We start from the raw sequence: 26,296 nt of genomic DNA, 5'->3' as shown, positions 1-26,296 counted from the left end.
GAGTGAAAGATGTCAGGAAAAAGAGATGGACAGAAGCGGAAGGGGAAGACAAAAACGAGAAAAATACAAGCAGAAGCAGGAAAGTGAATGCAAGAGAAGAATAAAAAGAACTCGAGGAAAGGAAGAGCAGAGTAAAACCTGAGAGAGGAAAGGGATGGAAAACGTGAGGAACAGAACACATTTGCCTTAAGCTGTTAAAAAATAAGCTATGGATGAGAGGACGAAGCTTTGATGTGTGCTGAGGTTCAAAGGTAAGCTGCTTGTTAGGGAACAGGTGAGCTTAAACATAGGTACGCTTACGACCAAAGGGCATAGGAGAATTACAGATGGAGGACAGGTAAGGTTGAAGGTAAGGTTATGGGTACAAATAAGGAAGAGAAAGGTGTATTTGAAAAGAAGTAAGAACAGGATATAACTGTGAGTAATATGACATGAAAAGTGTAGTTGGTTAAAGGTGAGAACTAAAGGTAAATCTCACATCAAACAGAAGCTTAGAATCCACAAAAACACACGCAAGTACAAATCGGTATACTTCTGGTAAGGTTTTCTTTTTTTTCATATATCGGATTCTCTTGCCACAAATAAGTAAATACCAATCAAAGGTCAGCTCAATAAAACGAAAAGGAAAACAAAATAAAACGGTGGTAAAGGTCAGGATAATTTACTAAGGGGAGTGACTGCATCGATCTACCTGTGAATAAGTAATGCGGGAGAAATGTGTAGAAAGCCAATTATATTATGATGAATAAAACAAAGGTTGGAAAAGTGTAGCCGCGTTTATACACTGATTTACCTGTGAATAACATGATCTGGTTGATACTAGAAAAATACTTAGAAAACATTGGAAATTATTAAAGAACAGGGTAAGGTTAAAATATACATACAGACTGATGGCCAACAAACATAATGAAATAAAACGCATTCCACATAACGAAGGTGATAGCCAAATACTGTCTAACATGAGCTGGTTCATACTAGAAAATACTCAGAAAGTACTAGAAATATTTAAAGAACAGCGTAAGGTTAAAATATACATACAGAGTGATGACCAGCAAACATAATCAAAAAAGACGCATTCCACATAACGAAGGTGGTTGCCAAATACGTTGACACTAGAAAAATACTCAGAAAATATTATAAATTATTACAGAACATTGGAGGAGGGGAAATAAAATAAACATTGGCAGTGAGAACAAGCAAACAGAATAAGAAAATTTATCACATTCCACGTAACGAAGGTGATCCAAATACAGTAAAACATAACCTCGTTGATGCTAAGAAATATACTCAGAAAACACTAGAAATTATTAACGAACCAATATGGAGGTCAAATATATATACACAGTGAGAGCCAGCAAACAGGAGAAAAAATCACATTCGACAAAACGAAGGTGAGAGCCAGGAAGGAGGGAGGTTTTACGGTCACTTTCACTCTCCCTTTCCTCCTTTCCTCCCTCATCATCCTTCCTCCCTTCCTTCCCGTTCCTTTCCCCTTTAATACTCCTCCTCCTCCTCTTCTCCTTTCCCTTCATTTTTTCCATCTCTCTCGTTCCCTTCCCCCCTCTTCCTAATCCTTTTCTCTTTACCCTTCCTCCCTTCCTTCTCATTCCTTCCCCCCTTCCTATTCAACCTCCTCTTCTCCTTTCCCTTCCTTCCTTCCTTTTCTCTCGTTCCTTTCCCCCCACCTCCTCATCCTTCTCATTCCTTTCCCCTCCTCCTCCTCCTTTTCTCCTCGCCTTTCCTCACTTCCTACTCGTTTTCTACCTCCTCCTTTTATCCTTTCCCTTCCTTCTTTCGTTCCATCTCGCTCGACAGAACAAGAAAAATTACTCCTAAAACACTTGACATTATTAAAGAACACTGTGAGGCTAAAATATGCGTACAAAGTGAGGACCAGCAAACAGAGAGAGAAAATCAGATTGGACATGCCGTAAAAAATTCATTGCGTATATAAACTTCCTCTGGCATAAAGAAAATAAATAACCTATCGAGCACAAACCTCTACTTAAACCCGAGTCAATATCGTGGACAAAGTATTCTTAGCAAACGCATTCCACACACACACTCTCTCTCTCTCTCTCTCTCTCTCTCTCTCTCTCTCTCTCTCTCTCTCTCTCTCTCTCTCTCTCTCGGCCTCGCTCTCTTTCGCATTCTTTCCCTCTCGTTCTTTTTCTCATTCACTCTCTATATATAAATCTACATATCATGCTTTCAAGGTTTAAACACTACTCTCTAACTTCACTCTCTGTATATCTACGTCTATATCTATCTATCTTTTTATCTATCTATCTATTCATCTATCTATCTTTATGCATTCAGGGTTAGCAGACTATGTTTTTAAAATGACTAAATAACACTTATGCTCTATTCCTACCTCTCTTTTTACCTCTGTTTCTGTATCTATCTTTCAGTTTATCTGTCTATGCTGTCAGGATTTAAGTTCACAATGAATTAGAGTAAGTGATGTGAGCGTGACGCCGCCAGCAGACTAACACAAATGCTCCATCCCGTTCTCTCTTTCTAAATATATATCTGTGTCTTTTTGCCTGTCTATGCATTGAAGGTCAAAGCAGACTACGTATTAAAGCGACAGGTGAAAGAGGGACGGCGCCTGAAGACCAACACTGAGGCTAGACAGAGAGGTCGAAGTTTGCCGAGACTCAGAGCACGGACACAGAGAGGGAGTGAGCGCTGTGTGAGGGCTTTGCACGGTAACATTTGAAGCCTTTCCTAGCGTGAAATTGTATCCCAAGAGTGTGCAATGCGTTCCCGTTATATGAATTAGCGCATTGTTCACACCTCTCTCAAAAACACAAACACATACACACGCTAAAAACAAAAAGGGGTTCTCTCGTTTCTTTTATCTCGTTTTTTCGCTTCTCGTTTTTTTGTTTCTAGGCCTTTTCGTCTTTCACTTTTTTTCCCTCTGTTTCTTTCCTTAGCGTTTAAATTATCATCAGGTGTATTCTCGTTCTCCTTGTGCTGTTTATGGTTGCACAACACGCACACGCACACGCACGCACACACAGATATAAACTAACACAAACACACATGCATTTCAGAACCCAACAATTAAAACATCCCCGCACTGAATCCTAAACATTTTACTAAACATTCCCAGAGAGAGCGCGCATCGAGTCGGGGCACGTTCATCCTACCTGGACTTTTAAGCTTACAGGTAGAGATCTTGTTTTATGTATACTTTCACTCTTACTTCGTTATTTCCTCCTTTCCTCCTCACCCTTCACTACTTCTTTCTCGTTTATCTTGCTTCTCATCCTTTCTTCCCTTCCCTTACTTCTTTCTCGTTCCTTCCTCTTCCTCCTTCTCCTTTCCTTCTTTCCTTTCCTTTCCCCTTCTTCATCATCCCTTCCTCCTTTCCCTTCGTCCCTTCTTTCTCGTTCTTCCCCCTCTTCCTTCATCCCTTCCTTCTCATTTCTTTCCTCTTCCCTTCCAATTTCCACTTGTACCCAAAATATACAACATGTCGGCCAATTATTATTTCCTGGAGAGTTTAAAGCAAAGAGGAAGAGGAGGAGAAGAGGAGGGATAGGTGGGAGGGGAGGAATAGGTGGGAGGGATGATAAATGGGAAGGGAATGTACGGTATTTGGCATGTATTGGGTTCACCTGAAAATTAACTTGGTAATTATTGGAGATATGAAAGCACAGGTACGATTGGACACACACACACACACACACACACACACACACACACACACACACACACTCTAACACTTTGCCTCTCTCTCCGTGCTTCCTTCTTCCAATATATTTTGTTTCCTTTTCAATTATCTTTCTATTCGTGCATATTTTCTTTGTGAGTGTTCGTGTTATTGTACACTCTCTCTCTCTCTCTCTCTCTCTCTCTCTCTCTCTCTCTCTCTCTCTCTCTCTCTCTCTGTATCTATTTTTCTGTATATCTTTCCTTCCATTTCGTTTTTATATGCATGCAAAATTATAATGTGAAAAATCTACGGTACATGAGTCAAATTTCACTACCGTACCTAAACCTACTAACACACAAACACACTCCCTCTCCCCCCTCTCCCTCTCCATGGAAAATTATAACGTGAAAAGTCTACGGTACATGACAGTCACATTTCACTCCCGTACCTAAACCTACTAACACAAAAACACTATCACTCCCCTCTCTCTCTCTCTCTCTCTCTCTCTCTCTCTCTGAAACACACGAATAAGCAGACTACACGTTAGCATTTAGATGAGTCACTGCCGACGCTGGAAACCCAATATTCGAGGAAGACAAAAAGTCGGATTGATTTGCTTCGCTGTTCAGGACTCGGCAAACTGTGAGCACATTCTTCAATTCACTTCCAAAATGCGACACGCTCTGCAATAAACATACATCTGCCTGTCTGTCTGTCTGAGTATTGGTCTAGTCATATACGAGTTTGTTTATTTGCCTATTCACGTTTATGCACGAATGAAATGACGTCAATCTGTCTATCTGTCTATCTGTCTGTTTATCAGTATGTTTATACACGCCTTTATTTTTATCTTGTTCATGTATATAGCCGAATAAAATAACGTCCGTTCCAGCCTATGTATATATTTTATTTTTTATCATTCTTAAATTTATACGTATGTTTATTTACTTATTTAATTACACACCCCGATGAATAACGTTTTTCTTTTCTCATTTACAAAACTAATTCATTCATATGGCTACTAATATTTAACAAGAGAAAAATGTTCTTTCTTTCCTAAGTACATATTTCTTTATCCTTTTTTAATATATAAACGTATGTTCATATATTTACTAACATGGACCCGAGAAAAATATCATGTTTTTTTCTTTTACAGGTGCAAAACAATCCAGCTATTTACTAACATCGCCAGAGCATATAACGTGTCTTTTCCCTGGTGCAAAACTAATTGATTTATATATATACTGAGATCGCCAGGGGAAAATAAAGCGTGCTATCTTTCTCTGCTGCAAAACTAATTAATCTATATATACACTGACATCGCCCTAAGAAAAACAACAAGAGCTTTCTTTCCCTCGTGCAAAACTTTATATCTACTATATATATTCAGCTCATTCACTCACAGACTTCCTAACAGACAAAGAAAATAACATGTGTTTTTTTAACTCGTGCAAAACTAATTCATTAACATATTCACCAACATCGCCCGTGAGAATAACAAGTGCTCTCTCTGGTGCAACACTAATCCATTTATCTATTTACCAACATCGCCAGAGAAGAATAACTTGGCCTTTCTTTTCCTCGTGCAAAACTATATATTTACTAACACTTGCTACGACACTAACTTATCTATCTATTTATTTACATCACCCCGCAAAAAAATAACACGTTCTTTCTTTCCCTGGTGCAAAACTAATTCATTTGCATATTTAACAACCTGGGTCAAGAAATAATATATGCTTTATCTTCCTGGTGCAAAACTATATATACATACTGACATGGCCGGGTAAATATAACATGTGCTTGCGTTCCTTCGTGCCCGGTAAAACCCCGTTCGTCAGCGCTGATGCTCTCACTACGCGGAAGGAGGACGTAACTGTAACTCTCGACAATTTCTGTAAGTCAGCGGTAAACACAGCCACGCGACCCAACCCATCAACCACTGTATAATTTCCGGAGAGCGCGGCCGGAGCTACTTTCCTCGAATTTAGAACGATGACAATTTCCGCTTAATTTTCTGCGTCGTATAATCCCGAACTTTAAGGAGGGTGATTGTATTAATGCGAGTCGATCTAATGGCAAGGTGAACCGGCGAAAATGTATTGGAGAAGGTTGGTGTTTGGGATTATCTAATGGAAGGAGGATCACGGGGAAACTAATGGAGATTGTTGTGTTACTGGGTGGTGATGTAATGGCAAGGTGGATTCGGGAAAGTAAGGGGAGAAGGTTGTTGTTTGGGATTATCTAATGGTTAGGAGGATCGCAAGAATATTAATGGCTAGGATTGTGTGAATGCGTGGTGGTCTAATAGCACGGTGGGTTCTGGAAAGTATGGGAGGAGGTTGTGTTATTTGTGATGATCAAATGTCAAGGAAAGTCACGAGAATATTAATGGAGAAGATTGTATAAATGTGTGAGAATATAAGGGAAAAGAAGATCCTAGAATATAAGGGAGAACGTTGTATTGATTTATGACGATTTAATGCAAGAAGGATGACGCGAATACTATGGAAACTTAATGGAATTTGCTATTGTCTGAGTTTCGAGTGACTGAGAACTTTTAACTTAGTCTGCTTTACCGTACAAACATTGGAGAGGCAAGGCTTATGGTGCGAAAATTAAGCAATAATACTCCATGGAAACTTAATGAAACTGCCTGATATGTTTTTGGTCACGGAAAACTTACTGGAAAACCTTTCGTAATGTATTTCTCCTTACGAACATTGGACAGAGGCGCCCCACGACTAATCTAATCAAGGACTACATAAATAGACTCAAAAAACCTTCTGTAGCAACGTAGGAAAAGAGGATTGGTCTCATTGACGGCGTGTAGTTCGAACAATGTGAAAAATGCTACACAAAATGACAGCAGCTTAGTTATATGAACGATAAACTCGATAGAAATTGTAATCACATCCACACTTGATGGAAATGGAAATGTAATCGCACGCACGCCAGACACACTGACCAAAAATTAAGTGATGCACAACGAAACATTATTACCAATCGCATTAACAATTTTATAGAACACGAAACCTCGCCTAACGTCGGACCCCATTCCTCAGTCGTACCCAAACACACACACGCCCGAAAACACACACACACACACACACACACACACACACACACACACACACACAGGCAAACACAAAAATGGCTACACATAAACACACGGAAACTCACTGCGCAAAACACTTAAACACACACAAGGCTCGCCGATACTCCAACACACAGTTAAACACACTCCTTCCGATCCTGTACACATTTCGGTGAGGTCGTCTTGTTCCAGATACGCACTAGAGGTCCTTTGTTGCAGCCACGAGTTTTCTGCGATGCGATGGTCCACTAGCTACACTCACTCATGCAAACCCTTGAAAGACGCGACCAAAATCTCAAGCCGGCGAAGATTACAGCCACGGAGGGAGACGCGAGAGCTCAATAGCCTCGATACAGGTGGCAGATGTTTCGCGACGACTGGTCCAGAGGCGGGAATGCATTATCGGGTATCTCGCTCCTTCTCTCCCTCCTCCTCACCTTTCCTCGACCAGCCAGGTGCGGAGGGTCGGCGAGGTGAATCATTTAACACCTGGGACAAGCTGCGTCTCCCACAGGGCCTCGTTTACACCTGGTTGCTCATCACACAGGTAATCTCATTCCCCAGAAATTCATCCTCCTCTGGTCTCGCTCCGGTAATGGCAGCGTCCCCCTCATTAATCGACGGACCCTCGGCCATAAAGCGGCGCCAAGTGGTGATGCGGGATACTTACTGAGCAGTCAGGTGACCCAATAATCTTGTGGGCGGCTGCTGCTGCTCCCGGCGAGGCGTTTTTAGGGGATGTGTCAGTTTACGAGGCCCAGGCGCTGGCAATGGGGCGTGAGGGTGCGTAGTCACAGGGATTGCCGCCAGGTGGAGCGTTACGGCGGACGAGGAGAAGGTTATGATGCTGCGTGGGATTGCTACTTCGCTCGTATCCGCTTCCTGAGTTTATAGACTAAAATTACGACTTATATTCCTGCTTCATTTATCGTTTATTCATTTATAAACTTTAGCCAATCATCTTTTAACATTCTTATCTTTATCTCCGTTTCTAAACTAACATTGTCATATTTTTTTCGTGTATCCTTTTTCCACTTATTTTCTTTATAAATTTATCTACATCATTATCCATTATTCATTTCATCAGAACCATAACAGAGGAGTTCTTATACATATTTAATTGAAATTTCCGTTTTTCTCTCTCATTAATCTCCGCTTCTGAGTTCCATGTCGCTCGCTTCATAAATCTTTCCCACGGTATCCAGGTGCAAGGTGGACAGCTGACTCGCGCCGCCAACAGGCACGCGCACAGACAGACTAATACTGCCTTCTGGGTGTACTGAGCGATCGTTGATCTTGCTGGCTCGTGTGATAAACCGTCCGGCATATATTTTCCAGCGATTTTTTCTTTCAGTACTTTTCCGTGAAAAAACTTCCCGTGTAGTTCTCTTTCTTTTCTAATGGACCATTGTGTGTGTGTGTGTGTGTGTGTGTGTGTGTGTGTGTGTGTGTGTGTGTGTGTGTGTGTGTGTTTCTTTCATGAACGTCCGTGCCCATATGCCGTGTTTCCTTCCCCCACTTCTTACTAATGACATATATTTTAGTCATGTTCATTTAGTAGAATCTCGTTGGTTTTGTTTTCTCTCAGCTTTTCAAAACTCAGAGGCTATTTTTTTCTTGCCGTCTATTAAAAGTTCAGTTCTTTTGGGAAATATATGTTCTTCATCTACCCATTCATTTACACCTTTTCATTAATCGCGTCCAAAAAATAATAGACACTTCAATGAATCAATCTCTGCAATGCTATCCTTGTCGAATTACATGTCTGAACATTTCGCAATTTGAAATATCACGGCTACAAAGGTATTCACACACACACACACACACACACACACACACACACACACACACACACACACACACGTACACGAACACACACAAGCTAGCACAAAGCATAACGATATCGCATTCACAGGCAACGAAGCCACACGCCCGATTCAACTTTACATAGCTGAGATATTTTCACATTGATCGTCTTCAAAAGCGCTGCGTCGTATCACCTTCCGACTCACTATTCCCGACGACTTCACTTCCGGCAACACAAATATACCGTCTTCCACAACATTCAACATCACCGGATTCTGTCTTCTATTATATTTCATTGTACTAAAGTCGCAAACGTCTGTAATTCATTCTTGTTTTTTTTTATAGTTTTCATAGCAAAGAATTCGTCTTATATATGTTTATTTCAGAGTGTTTCGTCGTTTTACAGACAGGAGGCAAAAAATATACACAATATACCTTCTTACACAACCTTTCACATCACCAAGCTATTCTATCTTCGTACTAAACTAACACAAACGTCTATTATTTACCGTCACACTTCCTTCAGTTTTCGTAGCAAAGAATATTCGTCTTATTATCTTGTATTTAAGAGCTCTTCCTCGTTTAAAAGAAGACACGTAAAAAACTATTATATATTCGTACAAAACTAACACAAACGGCTTTCACTTACTGCTACATTTCTTTTAGTTTTCGTAGCAAATAAGAATTCGTCTTATTTCCTCGTATTTCAGAGCTCTTCGTTCATCGTTTTAAAGTAAGGAGGTAACAAAACGAAACACACTATCAACACCTCCATCGGTTTCCTTTAATGTCCTTCGATTTTGCTGACAGTGACCATCAGTAGGTGTGTGTGTGTGTGTGTGTGTGTGTGTGTGTGTGTGTTGAAACTACTGACGTACTCGAGATGTCACCAATTTGTCTATTAAGCTTGTGAATTTAGTTTAATATCCTTCAGCATTATTAATTTCTCTCTTAGTGGCTGTATAAATCAAATATGAAGAGCCATTTAAACTCTCAAGGTCGGCAAGAGAATCAAATAGCAAAGTTTATGTATTCAAATGATATCGGAATCTATCTAACGCGTCGACATTTCTTTCTCCCCCTCCTCCTCATTCTTCTTCTTCTCCTTCCTCCTCCTCCTCCTCCTTTTCCTCCTCACAGACGCGCCCAAGCTCAGTGTCTCCCTCGGACGCACCTTGGAGGCCGACAACATCAAGGAAGGGGACGACCTGTACTTCGAGTGTTCGGCCATCGCCAAGCCGCCGCCCCACAAGGTTACCTGGAGCCACAACGTGAGTACCTGACCGCCTACCTGTGTTCCTTAATTATGCCTGTATACCTTAATAATCGTACCTGTGCTTGTGAGGTCTTGTGTTTGTTCGTTTGTTATTTGTTTTATCATGTTTACTTTTTTTCTGTTTATCGTTTTTTTTTTGTTCATTTATTATTTTTTTCTATATCGTGTTTTGCTGTATTTAGTGTTTTTTTTATTTATTCCTAGTGTATCGTGTATTTCAGAGTTGATATTAGTTTATATATTATTTTGTCATTTCTTATCGGTGGTGGTGGTAGTGTAGTAGTAGTAGTAGTAGCAGTAGTAGTAGTAGTAGTAAGTAGTAGTAGGAGTAGTAGTACTAGTAGCAGTAGTAGTAGTAGTAACAGTGTGGTGGTGGTGGTGGTGGTACTGGCGGCTTGATTTCAATGACATTTATTCATTTGTGCATTTGTCTATTCGATGTTTGTGTGATCTATCGAGTTACGCCCCGGAAGCCCGCCGCTCTTGAACGCGTTACCTGCACATGATCCGCGCGGAATAAAATAAGTCAATTGTTGGCGCTAATCTGGTTATTAATTCATATTTCGGTGTTTGTGTTTGTTTATGTCGCTAACGGTGGGCTGTAGCACACATAACCACTCATAACACGAACCCAAACACACATACACACACACACAGAGAGGCGCACAAACACCCAAAACACTAACGACCAGAACACAAACACAGATACAAACACACCTCCATATACTCGCATATACACACTCAACACAAATCGTCAGGGCAAAAAGCGCAACACAAAATAACAACACAACAAAACCTAATAAAACACAACACATTACGCCTCAAACACAGCTCAGGGCCCGTGATCCTCAAAAAACAATCAATATACTATAACATTCTTAAAGGTACAAGGCAAACAGGAGTCAGCGTGGCGGATAAATGATGCAGGGAGACATGGTAAAAACATCAAGAGGCGGTGAATAATTTAGCGAAGCACAGGTGTTTGTTTTTTCACAGGTAAGTCGTCAGCTGAGTCAGGGTAGTTTTGCTCCATCAGTGGGGTCGGAGTTTTTTCTCTCTCTCGGTCATCCGCATTTGGTTTGTCGTAGTAAGTTTGGAGGGAGTTGAAAATCGAGGTCTCTTGCAGCGACAGTGAAGTTTCTGCGTCACTTTCAAACTTCTGGTTCTTATTGTTGTTGTTGATAAAGGTGTCGACTGTCAAATATGTCGAATTCCACACTTGTTGATAAGTTTGTGTATTTGGCGACACAGAACGCGAAATTCTCCAGGCGATAATAAAAGTAAAAACGCTATCTATATGTCTATCTACGTATCTATCAATCTATCTATCTCATATCTTTGTAACTGTTTATTATATACATTTCTCCTCTTTTCGTCTCCATATTTTTATCCGTGAAAACAATTATATGTGTAAAAGTCTACGGAAAAAGTCAGTCACATTTTACTACGACTCCTCTCCCTCTCCCTCTTTTTCTCTGAATGTCTATTTCTCTTTATTTTTTCCTTCTCTCTTCATATATTTACCTTCCTATCTCTCCCGTTCTCTTTTTTTTCTTTCCCTCTCTCTCTTACACACACACACACACACACACACACACACACACACATGAACGTCGATATTCCTCTACGTTAGTGTGTGTCGGTGCGTGGCGGGGGCGTGAAGAATGGCCGGCACCCGCTCAATAGCCATCATTAAGTCACGGGGCGATAATCAGAGCAGACACGACTCATTAATTATTGCACAGGTGAGATAAAAGCGGCAGTGTACCTGTGTGTCCCATTGTTACGTTGCGCCCGCACACTACCATCACCACCATCACCACCATCAACAACACCACTAACATATCATTACTACGAACACCACCTTCACCACTATTACTAATGTCTGCCCACGTCTGTCTGGTCTCTCTTTCGTCAATAGTGAAAGCATTTGTGTAAGTTATCGCCTAGCCACTATTCTTTTTTCACTTTCCTTTCATTCTTTATCTTTTGTTTTTTTCTTCCTTCTTTGCTTCCTTTAATCCTTCCTCTCGTTTCTCTCTATTTATCCTTTCTTTACTCTTGACATTCTTTTCACTATCTCCTTCTATCTTAGTTTATCTTTCCCTTCGTTACTCCCGTCTATCCTTACCTATTCTTCTTGTTTATTCCTTTACTCTTCTGTAATGTCACTTCTTATCTCCACTTCATCCCCCCCCATTCTGTTATCTCTTTCTTTCCTTCTGTACTCAATTCTAGTCTACCCGTGTTTTTGCTTTGTTTTAACCTTCTTTACACTTCTCTATTCTCTATCATTTCCCATCTTTATGCTCCTCTATCCTCCCCTTCTTCACTGTTATCCTCTTCTCTGCTGCCTTTTATCTTCTATCCTCTATCCACAATCACGACCTCCACTAACACCGCTATCATAACCACCGTCATACGCATCGCTATCTCTTTTCCTTATGCACTGATATTGGTAATTGGTTTTAAAAGCAGTAAGAGTCTCATTGTAACACCAACACCACCACCAACGCCACCAACACAACCCTGTCATCATACCCTCTGTGGTGAGCCCGGAAACCTGTCATTGTGGGTCTGGTAATACTGGTTTGGCTTGGTGGTAATGGTGAGAGCAAGTGTGAAAGCAGTCATACTCAGTCCACAATCACTACCACCACTCGCCACGCCGTTATCTAGTCCCTTTATGCTCTGATATTACGAAGTGAATGTGACAGCAACAGTAGGAATATCTGTAAAAGCGCAAGTAGCTAGTCGCAGTGGCTCTTAAAGCGAGCACTGCCGTTCTTTTTTCACGAGTCTAGTGCGTCGTTCGGTGTGAGAGTTACCTCCACCCTGTCTCGCCCTGACGGTGATATGAAGCCATTCGTCAGGGATTTGTCGCGGTGGAGGTGGTGGTGGTCACGGTTATGGCGATGGTGTCAGTAACGGTATAAAGGAACGAGAAGAGAGATGGGAAAAGGGACACGGAGGAGAGTAAAGAGTAGGAAGAGAGTGGATGTATGATTTGTGTTGTTATGGTTCATGGTGTCAGAAACGGTATAAAGGAACGAGAAGAGAGATGGGAAAAGGGAGACGGAGGAGAGTAAAGAGTAGGAAGAGTGGATGTAAGATTTGTGTTATTATGGTTCATGGTGTCAGAAACGGTATAAAGAAAAGAGAGTGAAGAGAAATGGGAAAAAGGAAAGATGAGGAGAGTAAAGAGCAAGAAGGGAATGGCTGAAGGATTTGTTTTGTTGTCGAGGTTGATGGTCAAGGTGATGATGACAATAGAAAGAAATAGAATCGATCGAAGATAAAAAAAAATAACAGAACAGATGAAGAAAAGGAGTTGTTAAAGTAGTGAATGAAGAGATTAGTCACATTCTGGCAGTTTGTATGTCGGTTATAGTGAAGAATGACCATAAGAGAAGTGGCTGACAATAAAGAAGTGTGGAAGTATATGTGGTTGAAGTAGAGAAGATGAAGGCATAGCGACAGCAGTGAGAAGCAAGAGGCAAAACGACAACACTCAAAACAGGCCAACTTGAAGCAGCGCAACAAGAGTGAGAGACATGATATGCAAATTTCATAAGCACACAAACTCGGGCGCCGCCGCTGTGTATTTGCTGTGCATCGCGGCGGTGCTGGCGGCCGGGCGTTACACAGCACACAGCAACGACCTCAAACCCCTTGCCTCCTTTCCCTACCCATCCTCTCCGCCTCTGCCCTCCCTTCCCCTCCTCAGCCATGCGTGGACTGAGGACTGTCTTGCATTCTCACTATTCTGGCGTGAGTCTCGTACGCTATTCATGACATGGTTTTAGGTGTTTTCGGCTTATCATATTACTGAGGGAAAGAAATAAGACGGCAAAAAAGAAATAATAGGAATAGAGAATGAATAAGCAATAATACAGTTTAGTTTATGCCAAGATCTTAAGACGTATAAGATCTTGGTTTATACATTCACCGTGACAAAAACAAAACGGAAAATACAAAGAAAACTGTATCGCCTTTTTTATGAACATCAACCACAGTATTAGGACAGTTATTTTTGTTCTTTGTGTTGTTGTTGCCGTGATACGATTACCCGGCCAGAAGAAAACGCTTTGCCTGGCACTCGCTAATTCATTTCCCGTGATGACCACCTGTGTTTGCTGCGTGGCGCTGTCTGTCTTGTTGTGTGAGGCGCGCCCTGCTTGACTACCTGGTGATGGTGATGGTGGTGATGGTGATGATACTTCTGCTGTCAAGATTACTATTACTACCACCACTATTACTAACACTACGACTACTTCTCCTTTAATAATAATGATAATACTAATACTAATGCTAATACCAACAATACTACTACTCCTTTTCCTCCTCCTCCTATTACTAATACTACTAATACTTTAATAATGATAATAATAATAACAATAAAAATAAAAATAATAACTCCATCACTAATACTCTTAATCCTCCTGTCGTTCCTTCTTTACCCCACAACATAATCCCACAAAGACTAAAATGAAAAACTGGCATGGACACTTTCCTTATCACCTTGAGCCGCTGAATCTCCGGCAGTTCGCTCAGTAGAAAACGTTAATAATACGCGTAGCTTCTCTCTTAATTATACTGTATTCAGACTGGCGAGACTGAGACAGGCTGAACGAGCGTCTGTATCTCCTCGTGCCTACAACTTGACCTTCTTTAAGAGTGGAGTATCAAGACACCTCTCCTCCCGAAACTGATCACTCTTTTTGGACACTAATCTATACTTCTTTTTTCTTTAGGACCGGTGATTAGCGTGCCTTTTTGTTTCCATATACTTTTGCCCTCGAGTTTCTACCTTTACTGTTAAAATAATAATAAGAAAGGAATTGCTAAGCCACATTCTCTACCGCCGCCACCGCCAAAGTTTCCGCCTCCACCGCCGCCGCCCACACCGCTGTACCACCCTCACGCCCACGCCGCCGCTGCCACTGTCTCCACCGCCACCAGCACACAGAACACTCCTCAGCCCTAATGACAAGGCCGCCCCGAACGCCATGCATCCCGCGGCCAGGAGTTTATCGCTGTGTTATTAAAGGCCGCGATATAGAGTGGCAGCGGGGCTCTAATTTACTAAGCTCGGCGGCTCCAATATTATCTAGTCTACAATCTTGTCTAATTATCTCTAATCTCACGTTGCTTAATAAATATTCCCCCGGCTACTGCGGCGTGGCTGGGTGTGTTGTCTCCCTTAACGGCCGCGTGTCTTGTGTGTTCTGCTGCTCGGTCTCTCATTGGTCCCTGGCACGAGGCCGTGGGACGGAAATATTTCACCCGCGATTGATTAAGCGATTAATTCTAAATTTATACGTGATATACGCCTCTATAAATTTCCCTAAGAAATATCGGTCAATAGAAAAATTAAGGATTATACACAAAAGGACCCCTCGGCGTAATGATAAGAAATATACATTTTTCTATACGATGAAAAAACTGCTTTGGTCTTTTAAATCCCCAAACAATGGAAAGTTTTGATACCTCTGTGTGTGTGTGTGTGGGGGTGGGGGGCGTGTTTAGATTTAAAAAATATATATATCAACAGTGGAAACTAATTTATATTTGTTAAATTAAATTTTCCATGAAAAATTATGCCACACATCATTTAGCACAAGAACAGGCAATGTGTGTGTGTGTGTGTGTGTGTGTGTGTGTGTGTGTGTGTGTGTGTGTGTGTGTGTGTGTGTGTGTGAGCGCGCGCGCGCACTCATGTATGTAAGTGCATTCATGTGTGCATGTTTATACTAACAAGATGCCTGCACAATATTCCTTCGCTGGTGTATGCATGCGTGCATGTGTGTGTGTGTGTGTGTGTGTGTGTGTGTGTGTGTGAGAGAGAGAGTATCCGTGTACGTGTGAGAGTATGTGCGTGTGTATATGTGTATGTGTGAGAATGTGTATGTGCGCGTGTGAAAATGTATGTATGTGTGTGTGTGTGTGTGTGTGTGTGTGTGTGTGTGTGTGTGTGTGTGTGTGTGTGTGTGTGTGTTTGTGTGAGAATGTCAACGTATGCGTGTAGGGAAGACAGCACAGACGTCTCCTTGCCGTACCTGTTCCGCACACGCGTCACGCACAGGTACCCACACACGCACACCTGCCGACAAGGAACGGAATACCTTCACCTCCGCACCTGTGACAGCCGACCAGTCCCTGCCATCAACACGAGTGCTTTTCTTCGTTCTTCTTGCACACGTCCACATAACTTCGCATTCTGATATTGATTCATGCAATTACTGATGTTAAAAATTCCATGTTTCTTAATTTATTCAGTAATGGAAGTGTTTTTTTACAGGTAACGAGTTAGTGTGAATACAGGTGTGAGTAGGTACAGGTGATATATAAGAGAGTGAATTCAGGTGACAAGTGAGTGAGTTTAGGCGACGAGTGAGAGAGTGAATTTAGGGAATGAGTAAGCGTGTGTGTGCAAGTGACGAGTTAAGAGTGCGGCCAGGTGATCCATTGGCGAGAGCTGCAGGTAAAGCGTGAGAGCGTGACTAGATGCAGGTAACGTGTTAGTCGAGGCGGCAGGTACCCCAGGTGGACACAGGCGCGAGAGTGTGACAAGGGCGTCCATTGTGCCCGGCTAATGGCGTATCCTTTATACCAGCGACGGCAAAGGATGACTCTTGTTGCGTTACCGAGAGCCCGACGCCCCTGGCTAACACACTGACGGAGAGTGAATGTCCGCTATTCTAAAAATGTGTGTGTATGGGAACGTGCGGTAATGGGAACGGGAGAATGGTTACGACTTGCATTGTTTGATGTTCTAAGACCGTAAGTCCATGGAAACGAACGACAATGAGAATGGGAGAGCTATTTTTAGGGTGAAAGCTGAGAGACCAAAAGCTGAAAAGATATGTGGAATAGAAGTGTTACCCGCGAGTCGCTGCCAGACAGAGACAAGAGTGCCAGGAAAGAAATCTAATTAGTTCCAGATGTGCTACAGAGGTGCGGCAAGAGGGAGTGCCAGTGTAGTAAAATTTAATTAGTTACAGAAGTGATACAAGGGAAGATGCAAGTGTAGTTAAATCTAGTTGTTTTATTACGTGCTACAGAGGTGCTACATGAAAGGATGTTTGTGTAGCTTAAAAGAATGGGTTAATGTCACAGCGTAAGGAGATAGGAATGCAAGTAATGTTATGACAGAGTAAATGTGACTTGGTTTATGCAAGATAATGTTTTGAATCTTTATGAAACTAAAAAGAGTATAATATCTGAAGTCCAAGGCGTTTGGTGTGTTTTTACGAGCGTAGATACATGAATGACAGTTGTTTTGATATAGACAGTGATTTCTCTTTGCATATCGATGTGGTTTGTCTTTTTTTAATGGGGAAGAAAACTATTGCACCCTAACAGAGGGACGATTGTATGTCCCAACCTATTTAGTGAAAGGCCGGAAATAGGGAAGCTTTTATTAACATCAGCTTTGATTTCTAGCATGAGAGGACTTTGTTTACCATCCCCGTTATCAAAAAGCCCCGCGCCGAACATGCACGCAGAGAAGGGAGGGGGGAACAGCGGCAGCCGGAGGGGGTTGCCGCATGGAATTCTACAGGAGCGTAAACTGGGTGTGGGGCCGAGTATTAAAGTAAATGTGTGCTTTGGTCTTTATTCCCGTTATGGAAGGGGACGAGAGGACAGAGGGGAGCGTGAGGTAAATTCAGTAAATATATGATTCCCTACCTTCCCTTCCTTTTACCTTCCCGGGCTCGTGGGGTGGAACGGAAAGGGTGAATGAGTATAATGATGGTCCGCCAGGTAGGGACACTGTGCGATGCGTGTGTGCTTTCCATATTGGCCTCGGCGGGAAGGGGCGGACAGGCTCTATTTAATGATCGTTAAGCTTGATAAGGGGATTTCTTTTCTATCTCTCTCTCTCTATGAATTCGTTTTTAGGATGAGATGCGGGACTTGGACGAGACGCGAGGGGAAGGAAGGGTGGATTAGGAGATGATTAATGTTGTGTGGTGACCGCGAAGCTCACTCTCCGCCCATATTATTTTGCATGCTCGCCCTGTTTCATATCTATACATTGCACAGGAAAACAAAGCGAGCACCATAGACGCATTTTACTTTCCTTATTCATTCCTTCTCTGTTTTCCATCTATACAAGGACAGGAAAACAGATAAAGAACACCATATATGCATTTTATTTATCGTTTTGCTTATTATTTTGCATGCTCGCCTTGTTTTCTATCTATATATGCAAGGGAAAATAGAGAAAACACCATAGACACATTTTGCTCATTATTCTGCCTTTTATTTTGCATCCCCGCCCTGTTTCCTATTTATACATGCACCGGGAAACACAGAGACCACCATAGACGCATTTTACTCATCATTTTGCTATTTTCTAACATTCCTGCCCTGTTTTTCATCTACACGCACACAGGAAAGCACACAGAGAGGGAGAGGGAGAGGGAGAGGGAGAACACCCCAGCCGCATAGTGGTTCGAAGGGGAATGCGAAATAAAGTTGAAAAAAGTATCAAATCCCGGCCCGGCCAAGTCCATGCTGCAGAAATGAAATGGTCGGTTCCGCACGTGAATTTACAAGTTCCCTCCCAATACCGTGAGATGGACTCCCTCCTTGACGGAATATATTTAAGTTTACCGATCCGGAACCTCCATTTCGTTTCCACTTTTGGTAACTCGCCGCCAGCCTCCTATTTTTTTAAACCCCCTCATCCTCTATTTTTTCCTCTTCTCCCCCTCCTCCTCTTCCTCCTCCTTCTTTCCCATATATTTTCTTCATCTTTCTCCTTCTCTTCCCCCATCCCTATCCTCTTCTCCTCTTCCTCCTCCCCCTTTCCTCACGAACCTTCCCATTCTTCTCCCATCTCTCCATCTCCCTTCTCCCAAACCTTCTCTTCTTCCCTCGCCTCTCCTCTCCCATCACTCCTATCCTCTCCATCACTTCTCGCCTAGCACCTACTCGAGATCCGTCCCCCCCTTCCACATTCCCACCTCCACCCTTCCCTTCCTCCTCGTCCACTTCTTCCCTCTCGATCACTCCGCATCAACTAAGTCATATGAGGTGGCGTCACTTCAACTTTTTCCATCAGCGTGAATTGAAATTTTTCCCCAGACCTTTTAAGCCGCCCAGACTTGCCACCATTACGCCGTCCCCCTTAAGCCTAAATACAAACCTGGTACTCGATCACACGGACTCTGGGTATAAAGCAGCCATACGGTCTCTAACATAAAAAAGAAGCATGGTCTCAAACATAAATCAGTCGTTTGGTCTCTAAAATCACATCGTTTCGTGCCCGCCAAATGCTTAACACTATCCGTTCTTTTTTTTCCGCCCTCTCAAGATCGTCACACCCAGCCACAAACACCACCCACACTATCAACAGTACTTCCTTTAACTCTCATATTACTATCATCTCCTCCTCTTTACCTCCTCGTTTCTTGCTCGTCAGATGCTTAACACTATCCGTTCTTTTTTTTCCGCCCTCTCAAGATCGTCACACCCAGCCACAAACACCACCCACACTATTAACAGTACTTCCTTTAACTCTCATATTACCAGCATCTCCTCATCTTTATCTCCTCGTTTCTTGCTCGTCAAATGCTTAAAACTTCCCAGGCTTTTCTTCCGCCCTCTCAAGATCGTCACACCCAGCCACAAACACCACCACCCACACTATCAACAGTACTTCCTTTAACTCTCATATTACCAGCATCTCCTCCTCTTTACCTCCTCGTTTCTTGCTCGTCAGATGCTTAAAACCTCCCAGGCTTTTCTTCCGCCCTCTCAAGATCGTCACACCCAGCCACCAACACCACGACCCACACTATCAACAGTACTTTCTGTAACTCTCATATTACCAGCATCTCCTCTTTAGCTCCTCGTTTCTTGCTCGTCAGATGCTTAAAACCTCCCAGGCTTTTCTTCCGCCCTCTCAAGATCGTCACACCCAACCACCAACACCACCCACACTATTAACAGTACTTTCTGTAACTCCTATTACCAGCATCTCCTCCTCTTTATCTTTACCTGTTAGTCTTACTTGTAAATCTCCATCACCAGCGCCTCTTAATACCTCCCATTACCATTTTCTTTTTCCCACGCATCCCATCTCAAGCACCACCACCTACCCCATCAGGACCTCTTAACGCCATATTCGTCACCCTCATAAAATAATCGCCTAAGTCATTTTTCAGCGATTTCCAGGTTTTTGTCTACATCATTTTTTAACACGTGACGCCCGTCTTGGTATAGTTGCCTTCGTCATTCAGGGCTTGAGCGTTCTAGAATTGGCCTTTTCATTTCTGCCTAAATATTAAGCCAAATGAGATAATGTCAGTTCTTTTCCTATTTCCTGTAAAGTAGAAAATATTGACTTAGGCGGTTTGCTTACGAAGGTGACGATATCCTTCCCATTTTCACTACGACCAACAGTATCACCCACATGTTAAAGTCTCGTCACCCAACGCCACTTTCAACACCAACATTCCCTCTTACATAGCGTCTTACACCTCCATCGACTCTTACGCCTGTTCTATCAACGAGTGCCAATACCCTCGCCTCTCTGGCCCTTTAAATCCCCGTCAAATACCAACGCTTTTCACCTCCCTAACCACACACAGTGCCTGCCAACCCTACCACTATTCCCTCGCCCCCAGTACCCTCTACCACCACTACCACTAACCTCCCTCCCCACTAACATCATTCTCCCCGAAACACCACTGCTCGGCCTGCTCGTCGCGCCTCACAATTTAATAAAGTGAGGAAAGACCAGCCTGCCCTCGCCGCCACCACCACAACCTCCCCCATCACACACCGGCAGACCGCGTAGCCCCATACAAACGCCTAACACACACACACGCACGCACACACACACCCTATCAATATACAGCAGAACCAACATTTTTTACTTTTATTTTCCGTGTGTTTTTGTCGGCATATTTGTTTTAGTCGATGTTATTGTGGGCCGGAACAGGCGCTTGTGAAGGCGAGGTGGAAAGGCTTGTCTGCGCGCCGTGAAAAGCTGTCAGTGCATGGAGGTATTTTGTGCACAGACCTGTGTGGAAATATTTGAGTGCGGCAACAGGTATTTACTTTTTCTTTGAGGCGAAATATGCGAAAATAAACAGAATAAACAGGCGAGTTAGAGTAATCCAAAACACAACAGGTATTTTGTTCTTTTACTTAATAAAAAGACGAAAAAAAGTTAAAATAGAAGCACAAATAAGAGAAAGACAAACTAAGGAACACTCGGAAACATAACAGGTATATTTCTATCACATAAATTCAAAAGACAAAAAGTAAAAATATAAAGAGGGCTAAAAGAGAGCCAAAATAAGGGAGACTGGAAAACATGACACGTATTTGATTCTGTTTAGCTTATTAAAAAAAAACTAAAAAAGAGAAATATAAAGGTAATAAGAGAAAACCGAAATAGGAACGACTTGGAAATATAATAGGACTTAATACGAGAATATCCAAACGTGAAAAACAAGTTATTTTTACCTCACGGGACAGTAATTTCATATCAAGAAGTAACAGTTTCCGAGCCACGATCCCATCTTGATCTCTTCCCCGTCCACTACTGAGAAGGAGAAGAGAAGGAGAAATGATAAAAGAGGAAAGTAAGGGACAGAGAAAGTGGAAAGATAAATGGGAATAAGAAGGAGGAAAGCGAGGAAAAGGAGTAAAAAAGAACATGATGGAGGAGCCGGAAAGTCAAGAAGGAGATGAGGAGGAGGAAAGCGAGGAAAAATAAAATAATAAAAAAGGAAAGACGGAAAATTTGGAAAAGGCAGAGGTGGTTAGGGAGGATGAAGAAAGGGATAGAAAGGAAATACAGAATAAACAACAGACATAGATAATCTTACTTTGCGAAGGAGGAGGAGAGAAAAAACCAACAGGAAAAGACGGAGAAGTTGGAAAGAACAAGAGGGAGTGAGGAGGAGGAGGAGGAGAAGGAGAGGACAAAAAAACATGAAAACGGAGGAGGAGGAAAAGACAGACAGGGAGGAGACGGAGGAAGAGAGGACGAGGAAAACAGATACGAGATAAACATTATAGACACAGTTAAAAGTTTAAACGGAGGAGTGTAGATACGCAAGTCCGGCTTCTCATTAGGGTGTCTAAGAAAAAGGAAATTAGACCAAGCTTAGGGACAATAAAGGGCTTCACGTGACCTTCCTGAGAGACGGTGGCTAAATGTGGAAGAAAATTACCTGGAACTGTGATTACCAACTATTTGTGGAGCAAGACTTCAGAGGAGGGTAATGCAAGACGAGTTATCTCCGCCCATAATAAACAGTGGGATGCCTTTGTTTGTGAAGGGTAATAATAACATAAATGCCAATACGTTTCAAAGGGCAAAATAAAAGGAGGAAATGTATATCGATGAACAAATTACACGAGAGGAAGATATAAACACAGGAAATAACAGGTCTGAAAAAGAAATCGTAATTATTAATAAAACCAAAAACAACACTAATTAAAATACACAGCTATACGTTGAAAGCAAGAAAGCAGCCTCAATTTAATAACCAAAAGCAGGAAATCAAACACTAACCAAATAAAAACAAAATGGGACTGATTCTCTCTTTTATTTTTTTTTCTCTCCCTTCCTAAGCATTCAATCCAACTCTATCGTAACAGATTAAAGTTTCTTCCTCTCTCTCCCTTCCACATCATCCATTTCAACTTTTATAACACATCGCATTCTAACACTCTATTTTTTCTCTCTCTTCCTCATGCAACATCCATCCCATTTCTAACACCGCATTCTAACACTCTCTTACTAACACAAATTATATCTAACGCCATCTTCCTTTCTCCCTCCCACAGCATCCATATCAACTCTAACACTTCTTCTTCTAACACTTTTTCTTTCTCTCTTCCTCATGCAACATCCATCCCATCTCTAACACCGGATTCTAACACTCTCATACTAACACTAATTCTCTAACGCCATCTTTCTTTCTCCCTCCGACAGCATCCACTTCTTCTTCTAACATTTTTTCTTTCTCTCTTCCTCCCGCGACATCCATCCCAGCTCTAACACGGGATTCTAAAACTCTCACACTAATACTGATCCTCTAACACCATCTGTCTATCTCCCTCCAACTGCTTCCACCCCAACCCTATCATACCCTATTCTCTCCTCCGCAGGGCAAGCAGCTGGAGTCCACGACGGGCATCCTGGTGAGCAACATGACGCTGGTGCTGCAGAAAGTGGCGCGCTCCAACGCCGGCACCTACACCTGCCACGCCACCAACAGCGAGGGGTCCGCCGCCTCACCCCCGCTTACCCTGGACGTGAAGTGTGAGTGTACTTGACAGTGTTTCTCTTCTCTTCTTTTCTCCTCTTCATTTCTTCTTCGTCTTGTTTCCCATTCACATTTTCCTTTTTCCTCTCTTTTTCTCCCTTTTCCATTTCCTCTTTTTCGTTCTACTTCTTCTCTTCCTCCTTTCCTAGTAACTTTTATCTCTCACTTTCAGTTGATATTTATTTTTTTACAACAAAGGAGACAGCTCAAGGGCAGAAAAAAATGAAACAATAATAAAAAAAAGCCCGCTACTCGCTACTCTATATATCTATCTACATAACTATCTATTCATTTATTTATATATCTATCTGTTTCGGGAGTTAACTGCATACAAAGATCATGAAATATCTACAGAAACGCCAATAGCCGTCACAAGCTAAAACACAATTACTGGCATGTGTCCTGCTTAGATAGGAACAAAAACAATCCTAAAGCCTGTCTTACGGAATCACAAATTAATACAACTCATTATAATTAAGTAGCCTAATGAGAATTCAAACCTTCCACAAAAAAAGTATCAGTCAACACATTTTTCCGTCTCTTAAATGCGCGTTGAAAGAATTAAAAGCGGCCGGAAAAAGACTTGGAGCTTATTGGTATCGGATTAGCATAAATTATTACTACTGTCACCTTATTAATTCCGTGTCCTTCGCTGCTCCTCCTCCTCTTTTCCTGTCATTTTTCCGTCTGTCCTTCGGCGTCCTTTCATTTCCCCGTCACCTAATTGTCTGGTCCGTGAGGGTGTCTTTTCCTCATATTTCTTTCGTCCGTGATTTCCTTTCTCTCTTCCTGTCTCCCCCTCATTACCGTGCGTTCCTTTTTGCTGCTTCTTTCGTCATTACTCCTCTCTCTCTCATCATCCTTTCTCCCCTCCTACTAATTATTGTCCATGTTTCACTGTCCCCTTTCTCTTCCCCTTCTTTTTCCTCTCCCTCGTCACTGTTATTTACTCCCTCCTCACTGTTATTAGCCTGTCTGTAAGTATAACCATCACCACCACCACAGCTACCCATTATTTTTTTCCTATTTTCCTTAACACCACTAAAACCTACCATTTCCAGCCAACCATTCCCCCTAACCACCATTACAACCATCACTAACACCTCTTCACCACCCTCTTCCCTTTAACAGTTCCCCATTTCTGTATGTCTAGTTCATTGCCACTATTCATTATCCCTTTACCTATATCACTGTCTATAACCCAATTGCCAGTATCACCATCCCTATTACTGTTACTCTATTCACCATTATTCTTCCTTCCAAAATATCCTTTACTTATTCATCGTATGCTTACCAGCCCTTCATCTTTCCCCCTTCATCATTTCTCTTCACCCCCCCTTCCCGTTTCTCCCACCACCATCATCACTACTCCATCATCACCCGGCCTTCGTCATCAATCATCATCGGCTGCCTTCTATCACCACGCCCTCTTCCTCTGATCATAAGCTAAGCCTACTCCGCAATATTACCAACCCGACCCTCTCCTTTCATCACCTCTCCTCACGACCACCTATTTTCCTTTCCATAATAAGAAGCCATGTGATAAAGGATGGTTATATATTGTACGTGTCGATTCACAGAGGCTGAGGTCGTTCACGGTATATTTTTTCCTCTCCCTCGAACCTTTTCACGGAGTCACGCTATTCACTCGTTTTTTTTCTCTATGTCACCGGTGCAGGTTTGTATTATTACCATCTTCCTCCTCCTCTTCATCATCATCATCATCATCATCATCATCATCATCATCATCATCATCATCATCATCATCATCATCATCACCCTCTTCCCCCTACTTCCACTCTAGCGCATTCATCTTATTTCATCTTTCATGCTTCCCGACACTGTTCCTCACTACTATTAACTTATCTACGTTTCCTACCACACCACATTTAACACTCCTTACTGACACACCTTATGTCCCGCTAGCTATACTATGTCTACCTCCACACACATGCAATATTCTTTCGTAACACCTTTTGCTTCACTAAATCGTTTCTCTCTACCACTCACCTCTCAACGTTTCTGATCATACCACATTGAACTCGCCTTACCGTCACTCCATATATACCTCGAACCATATCCTGTTCACCTCCCACACGCCGCTGTCGTTACACTGGCATCTTGCTCTCACCTGTCACCTTTATCACCTGCCAATTGTAAAGCCAACCCACACCACCATCGCCACCATATCCTTCACACCACACAATACCACGTTTACTTTGACTAGCTATCCCCTCAACCTTCCTAAGCCAATTTCACACAGCCCTCTCATATTCACTAACACATCACATTAAGCATAAAACATTAAATCAACTCTCCCACAGCTTTAATTTCTTCCCCATAACCTTTACGTGGCCTAACACACCACACTAAACCACTTTCCATCAATCAACCCTTCCAAAGTTTTCATTTCTACCTTTTTTTAACCCATTTTACCTTCCACACGTCCACGTATCAAGACACCTCTCCTCCCGAAATTGACTTCTCTTTCGGCCGCTCTTCTCTAATCTTTTTTAGGGGTAGTAAGTAGCGGGCTTTTTTTTCATTATTTTTTTTAAGCCCTTGAGCTGTTTCCTCTGCTGTAAAAAAAAACACCACACCGAACATTAAGACATCCACAAACCCTCTCACAGCTTACATTTCTACCTCTCTCAGCCTATTCCACCTTCCCACGACCTCTTTACTTTCCCTAACACACCACACATTACCACTACACTACACATTACCACCTCAACGACCCTCACACACACACACACACACCACCAACACATCCCCACACCACCCACCACTTTGATCTAACTCCCAACTCTCTCTCCCTGCCACAGATGCCCCCGTGTGCGCCAGCAACAAGGCCTCGCAGCACAGTGTGGCGAAGCACGAGAACGCCCGCATCTCTTGTAACGTGTTGGCCAACCCGCCCGTGGTGCACTTCAGCTGGGCCTTCAATAACACGGCCGAGGCTGTCAACGTGCCGGAGGACAGGTGGGTAAAGGGGGACGGCAGGCGGGAAGGGAATGTAGGAAGGGAGGGAAGGTAGGAAGATTGGGTAAAGGGGCTGGAAGGTAGGAAGGGAGAGTAAGAGGAAAGGAAAGGTAGGAAAGGTGGGAGGTACAGGAAAATGGATGAGTGGTGGGACGGGGCAGGAAAAG

The 26,296-nt window shown here is 42.5% G+C and overlaps 1 protein-coding gene across 1 annotated transcript in view; it reads left to right on the top strand.

The window, feature by feature from the left end:
- LOC126999169 (neurofascin-like) overlaps positions 1–26,296 on the top strand; it is a 111,366-nt gene that overhangs the window by 39,656 nt on the left and 45,414 nt on the right. The window contains exons 8-10 of the mRNA XM_050861497.1: positions 9,711–9,841; positions 22,990–23,143; positions 25,973–26,129. Of these exons, the coding sequence (XP_050717454.1) occupies positions 9,711–9,841; positions 22,990–23,143; positions 25,973–26,129 (442 nt within the window). The remainder of the gene's footprint in view (positions 1–9,710; positions 9,842–22,989; positions 23,144–25,972; positions 26,130–26,296) is intronic.

Source organism: Eriocheir sinensis, chromosome 16, assembly GCF_024679095.1.
Source record: "Eriocheir sinensis breed Jianghai 21 chromosome 16, ASM2467909v1, whole genome shotgun sequence".
NCBI classification, from domain to species: domain Eukaryota; kingdom Metazoa; phylum Arthropoda; class Malacostraca; order Decapoda; family Varunidae; genus Eriocheir; species Eriocheir sinensis.
This window is presented reverse-complemented; position numbering and strand designations above follow the sequence as displayed.